The following is an 11,514-nucleotide window of genomic DNA, read 5'->3' as shown; positions in this document are numbered from 1 at the left end:
AAAAAAAAAAAAAAAAAAAAAAAATCACATATTTTACTTTACCTTTAGTGTGACAGCTCTGTTATATTCAGTATGAAATGCACCATCCCTGTTGAATGAGGAACAGGGAAACAGTGTGAACTTTCAGGAATGTTTCTGAAAAATCATACAGCTGTTCCCCCTTCTCCCCAACACCTTGTTCTCCAGAATAAATTATCCCACCAAAGTCACAGAATTGTGCAAAATGTAATGCCAAGCAATTTAAAGAAGGGGGGAGGTAGGGGAGGTAGAAATAAGCTTAAAGCAAACAGGCCTCTAATGAATAATTTCCTCTCTGAAGCCTTAATGAGAGCATTTACTAAAGGCATGATCTTGGGGGAGAGAGCTGCTCAGCACCCTGTATAGCTGCATTATCCCTACTTTTATGATGCATAAGGCGGCAATGTAACTCCAGGAATGGCAGTTTCCATCAGCAGCTCTCCAAATGCTTCACTAAGAGGGACCCAGGGGAGGGGGCAGGAGGGGAGGGCAGGATTAAAGGAGAAAGGCAGGTGCACAGAGGTGACATGACAAGCTCAAAGCCACCCAGAAAGGCAGTGCCAGAGCCAGGAGCAGAACACAGGTCTCCTGAGTCCTAGTCCAGTGATCTGTCCACTAGGTCATACTTCCTCCCCTGTTACCTGTATTCATTTAGGTATGTGCATAATCCCTACTGAAAGCAACACTTTAGGACAGTGGTACTCAATCTCTGTTGAGGCCAAATCCAGCCCACAAGCTCATGTCATCAGGGCTCATGGGTCTGGAAATTTGGTGGCAGGGAAGCAGTGCCAGTGTTAATTGCTACTCCAATGCTACTATATATCTAGATCTGTGGGATCCAGCCCCACAGTTGGACCCTGTGTGAGGGACCTTCCTCCCTTGGCCTCCCTACCTGCCCGCCTTCTGCCATGGCTACCTTTTGATCCCACAACTTTGTATATCCTTCCTGCAGCCTGTCCCCTCGCCTGTTCTCCCACCACCACCGTCACCTAACTCCACTTCAGCTTTGGGGCAGTCAGCAGTAGCACAGCCCTGACCCAGCCTGGCCTGGCCAGAAAGAAGCAGAAGCTCCCAGCTGGGCCAGATTGGGGCTGGAAGGACCAGAGCCAGAGCAGAAGGCAAGGAGAGAAGCAGGTAGCTGGAGACTACAGTGTCCCCCATGCTCTCTGGTACTCACTTAGGTAGGTGTCCCCATTCCTCTTCCTGCCCCCAGTTGCCCCTGTGCTCCCCGAGCTGTGAGCTTGCTCCCCCACCAAATGAGCCATCTGAGCCCAGGGCAGGTAGCAGCTCAGCTCCGACTTCAGCCCCACGGCAAGGGACAAAACTGGAGCCGAGTTGCTGCATGACCCAGGCCAGTGCTCAACTCCAAGATGAGGCTCGAAGACCGGGGAGGGGAAATGTCATTTTGAATTCAAGTAAATACAGTAATAAGCCTCTGCATTGGGGGAGAGACTACATGACAGAACTAACAATAAGTGAACGCCACATGCTCATAAATAGCTTGGACAATTAGTGAGAGCCTCTTTCACCCCAGTCCCACACTCACTTATAATGTAATAATTCCACTCCTTTCTCCTTTGAGCTGGGATCTACTTTCATCTTCTTGCATAATTTTCGGCTTTCTGCATCACTGCAAGGTATACATAAGAAAAAAAAATATGGTTAAAAGAATGTAAGCAGTTCAGTGCTGAAAAGTAAAGCATTTAGCCCTGGTTTCTTAGCAGCAATTAATTTTGCTTAAATCCAAGAGGATGGTGGTTTCCATCACATCTGACAAGCAAGCTGGCGTTCTACTGCAGCCAGCATGGATCCGAGCTATTTGGTTAGTTGGTCTGGGTACATGGAGTTGAACGGTCCAAAACAGTGCTCTTAAGTTGAGAGTCCTATCTGTTAGAGCAGGGGTTGCAACATGCTCCAGGATACATGCTTCAGTGCAGGTGATTACAGGAAAGCTTTTAAGAACGTTTCAGGAAGATGTGCCCATAGTTTGGTTGGCAAGACTGGTTTGGGAGAGAATAAAATAAACAGAACACAGTCAACCTTTGTCTCAGGGTAGGAATGAATCCTAAGTGCACAGAGGAAGCCTGAAGCATGATGAGAGGGTTTAGACTGAGAGAAAAAGAGAGAGAGAACTGTGAGAAGGGATTAGACTAGTGAGTCTCAAGCAGGCCACCATGGCACCCTGGAGCACCTTAAGGTCCTTTCTAGGGTGCTGCACAGTGTTTGCAAACCTAACAGTTCTAACATGATTCACATGATAAACCCAAAGATTTCACACAGAAATCTGGAGTGTTAAAAACAATCTGATCTGTTGTGGTCTGAGTTCTTTGCAACAGAATTGCTCTAGTTTTTTGTCTATAGAAAAATAGAAGTGAGAAATATGAGCTGGCATTTTCTAAAGGGTGTCTTAAATCTATCCAGGGGTGCCTTGGGCATAAAAAGGTTAAGAACCACTGAATTAAACACACACACCCACATTCAAGAAAGCATTTGCTTAGGTTTGTAAGACTTAAGTCCAGGCTTAAGAGAGCACACACCAACTGCAGATGCTTCCACAGCCTGACGAAGGGTATTTAAACCCAAAAGCTTGCAAAGAACAATTTTTCCAACTATTTGAGTTGTTCTAATAAAAAAAACTATCAGATTTACCCAAAGAACCTTGTCTGCCTATGTCCTTAGACCTACACAGCTACAACCTACACCCCTGTCAACTATATGAAGCCTTCATTGTTGAAGAGAACATGGCATGCAAGAGGAAACTTCCTGAAGAAAAGTTAAATGGTCAAAGTGCCAAAAGAAGGGAGGGTTTATGTTGACAAGGCTATTAGTTGCCTCGACAGAGCAAGATGAAAAAGCTCCAAAAACCTGTTTCTCAGCAGAGGCTCCTTGTACCTTTTGCACCAATAAATCCATTTAGCAAATGAAAATGCTGAGCACCTATCAATGCCACTGAAGTTTAAACTGATTAGAGTCACTTTAGAAAGCCTCAATGCCACAACTGCGAGGGGCCCTGCTGAATCGAGGGCTCCTGCCGGTGTCTGCATCAATTCTACAGACATTCTCAAGCTGTCTCCTTGCAAACGTGAGGAACAAGGAAGAGAAAAGAAACCCAATGAATTAACACTGTTGCAGAGAGGGAACTGTGTGCAGGAAGTCCTAGGAGGCACGTTCCAGACAACATTGCGTTAAAAGACAGACACACACACTGGAGTGTTAAATTACAGATCTAAATTAGCATCTCAAGGAGCTAGCAAAGCATGTGATGATTCCCCCAATTAGAAGCGTCTGTTTTCTCACCCACGCATAACCCTGCAGTCCTACGAGACTCATCTTTGGTCCTGGATACTCAGATAGCAGAATGCAGCCAGCTACAAGTTTCCCCGCCCTCCACCTTTTGCTTTGCCACAAAACTGCATATGTCCCTCTCAGCCACAGATCTTCCTTCCTTTTTTGTGTCCTTGTGACAAGGTATTTTGCAGAATTTGCAGATTTGCTAGATTCTGACACGGCCGAACCATGAGTTCTCCTGCTATGGCCTCAAACTTGCTACCTCTGGGATCACATAAAGGTCAATTTGGCCATCGGTACTTGTTGTTTGGATGGCCATAATTTGGTCCATCTAGGAAGGACCTGGGAAAGCCGCTCGAGATATTTCAGCTGGCACTGAACAAGGTCACCCATCTTATATGTAGAGGGGGCTCGTAAAAGGATATGCAACTTGTGCTTTGCTATGAATCTCACTCAGAAGCTGCCTTGCACAGTCCCATTTGCCATTTACAAAGCCACAGATGATTGGACCTAGCTGTCAGGCACCACCTCTTGCCATTCTGCTCTCCCAAGTCACCCATGCATTGCCAAAACATGCCTGCAAGCTGTCTTGCCGGCCAAGTTTGAAGGCAGCTCATTCCCGGTAGGAAGTCCCCATATCTGAAGTCTACCCCATAAGAAATTTGTCCAAGCTTTAGCCAGGGACACAGAGGGGCTTACCCAGAGACAAGTCTGTTGTGTTGCTGCAAGTAACTGGCACCCAGCTCAGGTGAGCCCAAACTTTCAAAACGCTGCCCCAGGCATGCCCAACTATTTCTTCCAGGGCAAGTCCCTTTCTGGTCGACTCTGTGCAACAGCCCCATTTGGAAGCAAATGTTTGTGCAGTGTGAAGAGGAGCAAGTTCAATGGGGCTAACAAAGTATGTCCAGGTGAGGGGCACAGGGCTGCAAGCAGAGTCACAAACACCAAGCTACACAGACCCTTGGATCTGCAAACAGGGCTGGAGGGCCTTTAGCCCTGGGTTTGCAACCATTAATCCTGCTCCAGTGGTTATGGCGCTGCTCTCCAATGGATCAGGCACTATAGGGTGCTATTTACAACTCTGCCACTGAGTCACTGCAGAGCCATGGGCAAGTAACTTATCTCCCCAAGCCTCATTTTCTCCTTATCTAGAGGGACACTAAGCTTTGAGATGATCTGAGATTTACAAATGAGAAGTGCTCCACAGTGTTACTACTCAAAGGAAAGTGTCCCCAGGTACTACCACAACAGGTGCCCCATGAATACCAGGAACAAACATCACCTGCTTCAACTCTTACTAATTCCTTCCTTACTAACTGAAGCCTTTATTAAAAAAACAGGAATGTAAATTCCAGAAGCAGCAATATCTTAAAAGGGAAAAAAACCAGCCTATTTAAATCTTTCCAGCACTGAGGTTCTGCCTCAATTCTAGCCATCTGTGTAGCTGCACAGGGACAAACCCTTTGCAGACAGACAGAAAGCTGCAATTTGCTCTGTGCATCTTGCCCTGCGCGAGCATGAAACAGAATTTAGTCCATCTACACAAGGGGTCTGCATGGCTGATGTCCAAGCAAATCCCCAGCACAAATCAGGTCTCAATTTGCATCAGTAATTTTTTCCATGCCCCAGTGCAGCTTTCTGAATATGCCAGACGCACCGACTCAGCTACTGAATTAAGTCTTCTTGGAAAGATGACATACTTTGCAAAGACAATACTGGACCTAGTCTCCCTCCGCTGCCCCCACCGCATTTGCTGCTGCTGATTTCCACGCAGCCAGAAAAAGAAAATAATCCACAAGGAACAGCTCTCTACAATATCATTTTGAAACGGCTGTTATCCTTCAGGAGAATAAATACCAACCCAGATTCAGTCTGCTCTGGGGAGATTTACCTCCATTGGATTCTGGCCAACAGCTACTCTCTAAAGGCAAGCTCTTTACCTCTTACATGGGAAAGGATAATTAGGACTCCAGCTCTTGCGATTTAATTAAACCGTTTGAAGAAAGTAGAAGAGCTCATTAGTGTGCTGGGAAAAAAAAAGAAAGAAACCATCTCAGAATTGACTGCTTAATGGGTACGACAAGACACCAGAGCATCTTCCAGGCTCAGGAGAAGGGGTTACTACTCCGAGTAACCATACCCACTATTAATATGGTCATGCTCTCTCACACCATCTTCTTTCACATGAATTTTAACCCTGTTAATTCAGTACTATGCCACTACTGAAAAAGGATGAGGCCACAGCTTTATTTAAATTGCATTCAATACATCCAGCTTTATCCCCATGGAAAAAGCAATCCCAAATGCTAGCACCCTCAAAATAACAGGGTGGACCCAGCCAGGCACTCCAGCCACCTCTCTCCATATCCAGGAAAGATACAGGAAGTTGTTCTCAACAGGAGCTGCTCAGGGAAGGGCTCCTGCAACAACAGACCAAGAGGGGCCAGAATGCACGGAGGGAGAAATAGTGCAGATGTTGGACTTGCTGCATCAGAAGCTGATTTGTTTCCAAGGGTGAACGTGGTGCCTGGAGATGGCACTGCTGATCGCCATCATCAGGCACAGGTCAAGGATTCAGGCAGATTTGGACATCAGGAGAGTGAAACTCAGCATCCTGATGAACATCTCTATTCTCAGACAGCTGCTCCTGCCAACCCCAAAAGACTTTCTTCATCACGTAATACCATCCCTTGGCTTCTCACTGAGAGGGAACGTGTGCAACTGTATGCTGCTATTAGCTTCTGACTGGCAAATAAGCCTGAGCACCAGCTGGGCCTGGTAAGATTTTCAAACCCACTCTCAGAATACAGACAAAAAATCCCAGCATGTTCAAACTATGCTGCACAATAAAATAAGCACTACTGTAGGGACAAGCAGGGACAGATTATAACAGTTTAAAAGTATTCCTCTCCTGCTGGGCTGGGGACAGGAAAGGGGTGGAGGAGCTGCTGGGCAGTCTTTGCAATAGGGATGTGAAGGGAAGGTGGCATATCAGTATACTGGCCGTCTGGCTACACTTTGCTTTGTAGCACACTCATGGACTAGCTGTCCCTTATCTGTACTTCCTGTGGGCGCAGGCACAGCGAAGTGATTAATGAAGACATCATGGAAGCACTGGTTTAAGTAATGAGGTGAGTAACTCTGCATACATTAACACTGGCTTGCTCTCATGCAAGCATATCACATAACCACATCTGAACCACATCACCATATCAACAAATTTGAAAGCCAGCCATTTATACCGTTGTCAGGCTCAAAAGCTCTAGCCAAGACAGGGACCATAGTGTGTCAGGTACTTTACAAACACACAAGGAGGCAATCCTTGCCCTGGAGGGCCTACAACTTACATAGACAAGACAAAGGACGGGTGGGAAAAAAAGAATCAGTTAAAAAGAAGGGAAGTGACAGCAAGTCGGCATCAGAGCTGCACACGGACCAGGAGTTCCTCGCTTCTGGTCCAGCATCTGCTCAAGTGGACCAGAGTATTGTAGATGTAGGCAAGGAAGTCCCCAAGTCCAAAGGATCCACAAAATCACCCAATTCCACCCTCTCTCATACTCCACAGCCAAAGTGCCCTACAGATAATCCTACTGCGAGCCACAAGTAGAGAACAGGAGAAACAAAGTCACTGCCAGCATCTTGGCTAACAGTGGCAGGGAATTTGTTAAATTAAAATGTGCTCAGAGGATCCTAAGAAGAGGACTGTGCCTCTCACTATAGAGAAAAGCAACCCCCACCCTCCTAACAAAACACACAAAACCCAAAGCCAAAACCCCAATTATTGTCAAATCTGACCTAGGGAGGAAAATTCCTTTCTAACCACAATTCTGGGAAATGGCTTGATCCTGAACACCTGAGCCAGACTCTCCAGCCAGGCACCTGCGAGACTCCTAAGCAGCAGGAGAAACATCAATGCACCCCAAACAGCCGGCTCTTCACTGCAGCCCGTCTGATTCTTCAAAGGCAAAAGAAAAGCCAAATAAAGTATTATGTGGGGGAAGGGGATGCAGGGAACCTTCTGCCTTGTTCTTCAGCAGAAGCCCTAAAATATGAGATTACGAGGCAGCTCCCAACCACCCTGCATCCTAGAAATGCTTGGGAGATACCAGTCAGGCCTCTCCTCCTCTGCCTAGGTTCTCTTTGCTTTTTACTCCTCCTGTTGATGAAGTTAAATTTATCCCAGGACATGGTTGGAAAAACCTAGGCAGTCCAGCCCCATTTTAACTACACGTTAACTGGCTTTCCTCAATATCCCTTGGGATTGTTGTACTAAGCCGTCAGTCAGCATTCGCCAAGGCTGGGGAGCCCATGCTGTGCTCTGGGCCAACTGTCTACAGGCTGTAGTTGTCCCTTCTTTGGTTTCCCGGCCCCAGGGCAGAGCCTTTGCAAAGCCCCCCAGCTGGGTGCCAGAGAACATACCCTGTTCTCCCCTTTCATAGAAAAAGGGGTCACGAACACCCTGAGAAGCACAGAGTTCAGATCCCGCAAATGTGCAACCCGAGACTGTGGCAATCCAAAGGGATGGAAATACCACGAGCTTCCACCAAGTCATTTAAATTAAAAGCACACGTGTTGCTTAAGCAGGCCTTCAAAACACTGTCAGAAAGCAGAAACGAATGCCAGTTGGTCAGAGACATACTTGCTACTATGAAGTTCAGGACTCTCACATGTCATTTAAGAGCAATGCATTCAGGCAGTACCTGATGTCCGAGTACCTTCCTTACAATCATCCTTCCTACACTACAGCAAGAATCATTTATAAGACATCATTTTGTATGCCATGCTCACTGGCCCTCTCCAGCCATGCTCCCATGGAAAGGGTTGCTTTTGTAGTATCATCACTATTTCCTAGTATGATGTGGCAGCTGCTATGAACAGTGTTGCTTACAGTATGTCACCTTTATAAGCAGCCTCATATTCTGTAATGATCTCAGGCCTTCCTGTATCACTCTCCTGAGACGGATCTGAAATAAGAGAGGGGAAGGGGGGGGGGGGGGGGGGGGGTAAGGAAATCACTTCTCAGAAGCTGTCAACCTAGCTGCAATAGCACTTCTCCAAAGAGTTGTGCTAAGCAGGCACCGGATGATAATGGCTTACATCCACTCAGACTGAAAGCACATATGTAGCTCTCACCACAGACGGGCACTCAAACTGCTGCAATGAGCGTGGCAGAAAAACCGATGCAGAACAGACCAGGCAAAGACTCCAAGAGCAGGACAAAGGGAAAAAAATACTTAACTTAAAATACAGTATCTCTCTCTTTTCTACACAGATTTGCTGATCTGTCTCCACTATTCTACATCTCAGATGGAAATTAATGAAGGCAAGTGAGAATAACAACAGGTCTGTGCTTACCAGAAGCAAACAGGCATCTCACACCAGCAACTGCAATGCTTGAAGAGTTCTGATTTTATTTTGGGGGAAGAAAGAGAAGCCTGAACCAAGGAAAGGAAACACCACTTTATAGAAAGCATGCAGGAACTGGGATTAGCAGACGACAAAGGTCTCGTTTGGATTGCAGGGCTCATTTTCCAGCCCCAACACACCGCAAGATTCCTCCATCAGCAGCACCCTGCCCTCTGACTGCAGCTTTCCGCTCTGAACAGTCCCCTGAAACGTGACAGGAATGCAGGAGGAAACAACCTATATGCTGTGGAAAACCAGCACCACCAGTCATCCAATAAAAATGATTCTGGTCGATCTGTTAGTCAATTAGAGAACCAAAGAATCTATGTACAAAACCCCCCTGGTAACAGAGGGGAAAAAAAACCATTTCCCAAAACTAAAACTCAGGAGATCCATTCCCTAAAAGCAAGAATCTTTGACAGCCAAAAAAAAAAGGAAGACAGAAGGTAATGCAGGTGTCTTCAGCTGCCAGTGATCAAGATGAGAGAGAAGAATAAAACATTACATAGCATAATCTTCCTGTTTGCAGCAAGGTGGAAAGTTACAATGAAGGAGAGCCAAATTAATAAAGGGGGTTAGAAAGCACCACAAAAACCTGCATAGAGATACGATGAATGGACTTGCAGGAACAACCAAAGGCAGCACAGGAACTTCTGAAAAGCTAAGGCAGTTGTACTTTCTTGCAGCTTTTAATCAGAAACCACACTGGACTCCATTTACATGGTGGGTTCTTCATTAGAAGAGTCCAGGTCTGGAGAGAACAGTGTGACTCAATAGGATGTGAACGAATGCTAGAAATACTGGATAGGAAAATACTTCTAGGAATAAACCAGTCCCATACACACAAGAGCTTCTGCATTGGCCTTTGTTTGCATCACCATTCTTCAGTTGAATTTAAGGAGAATCATTCAGAGAATATTTAAAATTAATAAGCACTAAGTGCAAGGAAACTGGAGAATGTTAATTAAACTCTAGCTAATTTAACATTAATTTTATTCTAGATAACAGCAATGTTAACATTTCCACACTTAATCAGCAATTCAGGAAAAAATTAAAAGATCAGGAAACGCAAACAGTAAGGCTGAACGCATGACCTGAACTCTGCATCTTATGCATATAGAGGAGTCTTTAGTTAAATGCCACATATTTCTGAAGAAATGCAGTATACAGGGTCTTGAAGAATTTTCCATCTACTAACCCCAGAGTCTCACCTAAGGTAAAGTGTGAATTTAAAACAAAGCAGTTATTCCAGATAAGCTATGTGAACACTCGTTGTAGAATAAGTCTGTTATTCTGAAATTAATGTAGTCTACGTGGATAGGTTATTTCACCCAATGCATGGAAGAGAAGTGCTGGAATGAGATATGCCACTGAAACAGCTTTGCCTGTACAAACTCTGTCCCTTTAGAAATATTTTGCTGTCATAGCACATGTATTTAACCAGCTATACTGGCAAAGTGTTCTTAAGACAAACGTCACCTAAAACTTTTTAGAGAATACAGGTGCACGCTTTACTTCCTCTCCTAAGCCAACTACATTACTTGCACCTATTACAGAAAAACGGCTCCCTTGCACCTTAGACGAGGCTGTATTTCAGCATTAACAAAGAAATCCTACAGAACAGTGTTCTGCAGTCCATTTAGATGCAAGATACCCTAGATGCGATAGGGCTGCATTCTTTGTTGCATTTCTCTCTCTTCACCAGAGCATTTCCGAGCCCCCAGCTCAGAATTTATAATTTCACAATTCCCTATCAATTTCATCCTAAAAAGAAAGAGGATGGAGTATGCATGAATTTGTTTTGGAAAAGGACCTCTGATTTCTGACTACCTCTAATCCCACCTGCCTTTTATAAAGTAAGGACTTGCATACTTCTCATTCTTGATGGAACAATATCTCTCTAAAATCCCTCCTTGTCCATCTCAGCTAATTAAACAATTGAATCAATTATTTTTAGTGGGTCTTTTCTACTCTCAAAAAACCAAAAAAAAAACCAAAACAAAACAAGGAAATGAGGAAACTCAAAGAGAAATCCGTCCAAAGGCTAACATGAAAAAAAAACTTCCAAGAAAGAAGAAATTAGTTTTAAAATGAGGAGTTTAACATGCCTCAGGATGGGCCAAAAGTTTGCAATGTCCTTAGGCAGGCCATATGATTGGCCAAACTGGAATTTGGAGACCGCTCTGAAGAAAAAAAGCTAAACTTCATGTTAAATTCCATAGGCTTCTAACAACTCCAGACAATTTTTAGATCCTCTCCTGAAGGAAGCAGCAGCAAATCACGTAAATAGCATGAAAGCAGGAGTGTGGGATTACCACAAACCAAGGAGTGAGACATTTTAGCCAGATGGCATCTCCTCTCTAAAGCTGAGCACATGCGCCATGACAGCAGATGGAACCCACACAGCTTTGTTCTGTTTGGGACCAACATTAAAAAAAAAAGGAAAAACTGTGCGTGTTTGATGGGGGATTAATTGCCCAGAGCCAAAGAAATATGCGCTTGCTCTGCTTTGATTTATAAATCTATTTTCATAAAAATCAGAAAGAAGAAAAATCGAAGACCAAAAATGTCGCTGTGATGCAGTTCACACATTTCCTTTGCACCTTCCTGAGAGTTCACAAGAACGTAGGTCCGACAAAAGTACCAAAATCTAGTGCCCCAGGCCTGGACCATTTCATAGATTCATAGATGCTAGGGTCGGAAGGGTCCTCAATAGATCATCGAGTCCGACCCCCTGCATAGGCAGGAAAGAGCGCTGGGTTCAGATGACCCCAGCTAGATGCTTATCTAACCTCCTCTTGA

The 11,514-nt window shown here is 44.9% G+C and overlaps 1 protein-coding gene across 5 annotated transcripts in view; it reads right to left on the bottom strand.

Annotated features, from left to right (window-relative positions):
* The window catches only part of PDIA5 (protein disulfide isomerase family A member 5), a 139,533-nt gene that overhangs the window by 102,926 nt on the left and 25,093 nt on the right, over positions 1 to 11,514 (bottom strand). For all 5 annotated transcript variants that reach the window (XR_003091828.1, XM_025191966.1, XM_025191964.1 and 2 more), the window contains 2 exons: positions 1,565 to 1,648; positions 43 to 88 (listed from right to left, as the gene is read on the bottom strand). Coding sequence is in view for 4 of the 5 variants with exons in the window: in XM_025191966.1 (XP_025047751.1) it covers positions 43 to 88; positions 1,565 to 1,648 (130 nt within the window). In the remaining variant the exon portion in view is untranslated. The remainder of the gene's footprint in view (positions 1 to 42; positions 89 to 1,564; positions 1,649 to 11,514) is intronic.

Source organism: Alligator sinensis, unplaced genomic scaffold (assembly GCF_000455745.1).
Source record: "Alligator sinensis unplaced genomic scaffold, ASM45574v1 scaffold916_1, whole genome shotgun sequence".
NCBI lineage: Eukaryota > Metazoa > Chordata > Crocodylia > Alligatoridae > Alligator > Alligator sinensis.
This window is presented reverse-complemented; position numbering and strand designations above follow the sequence as displayed.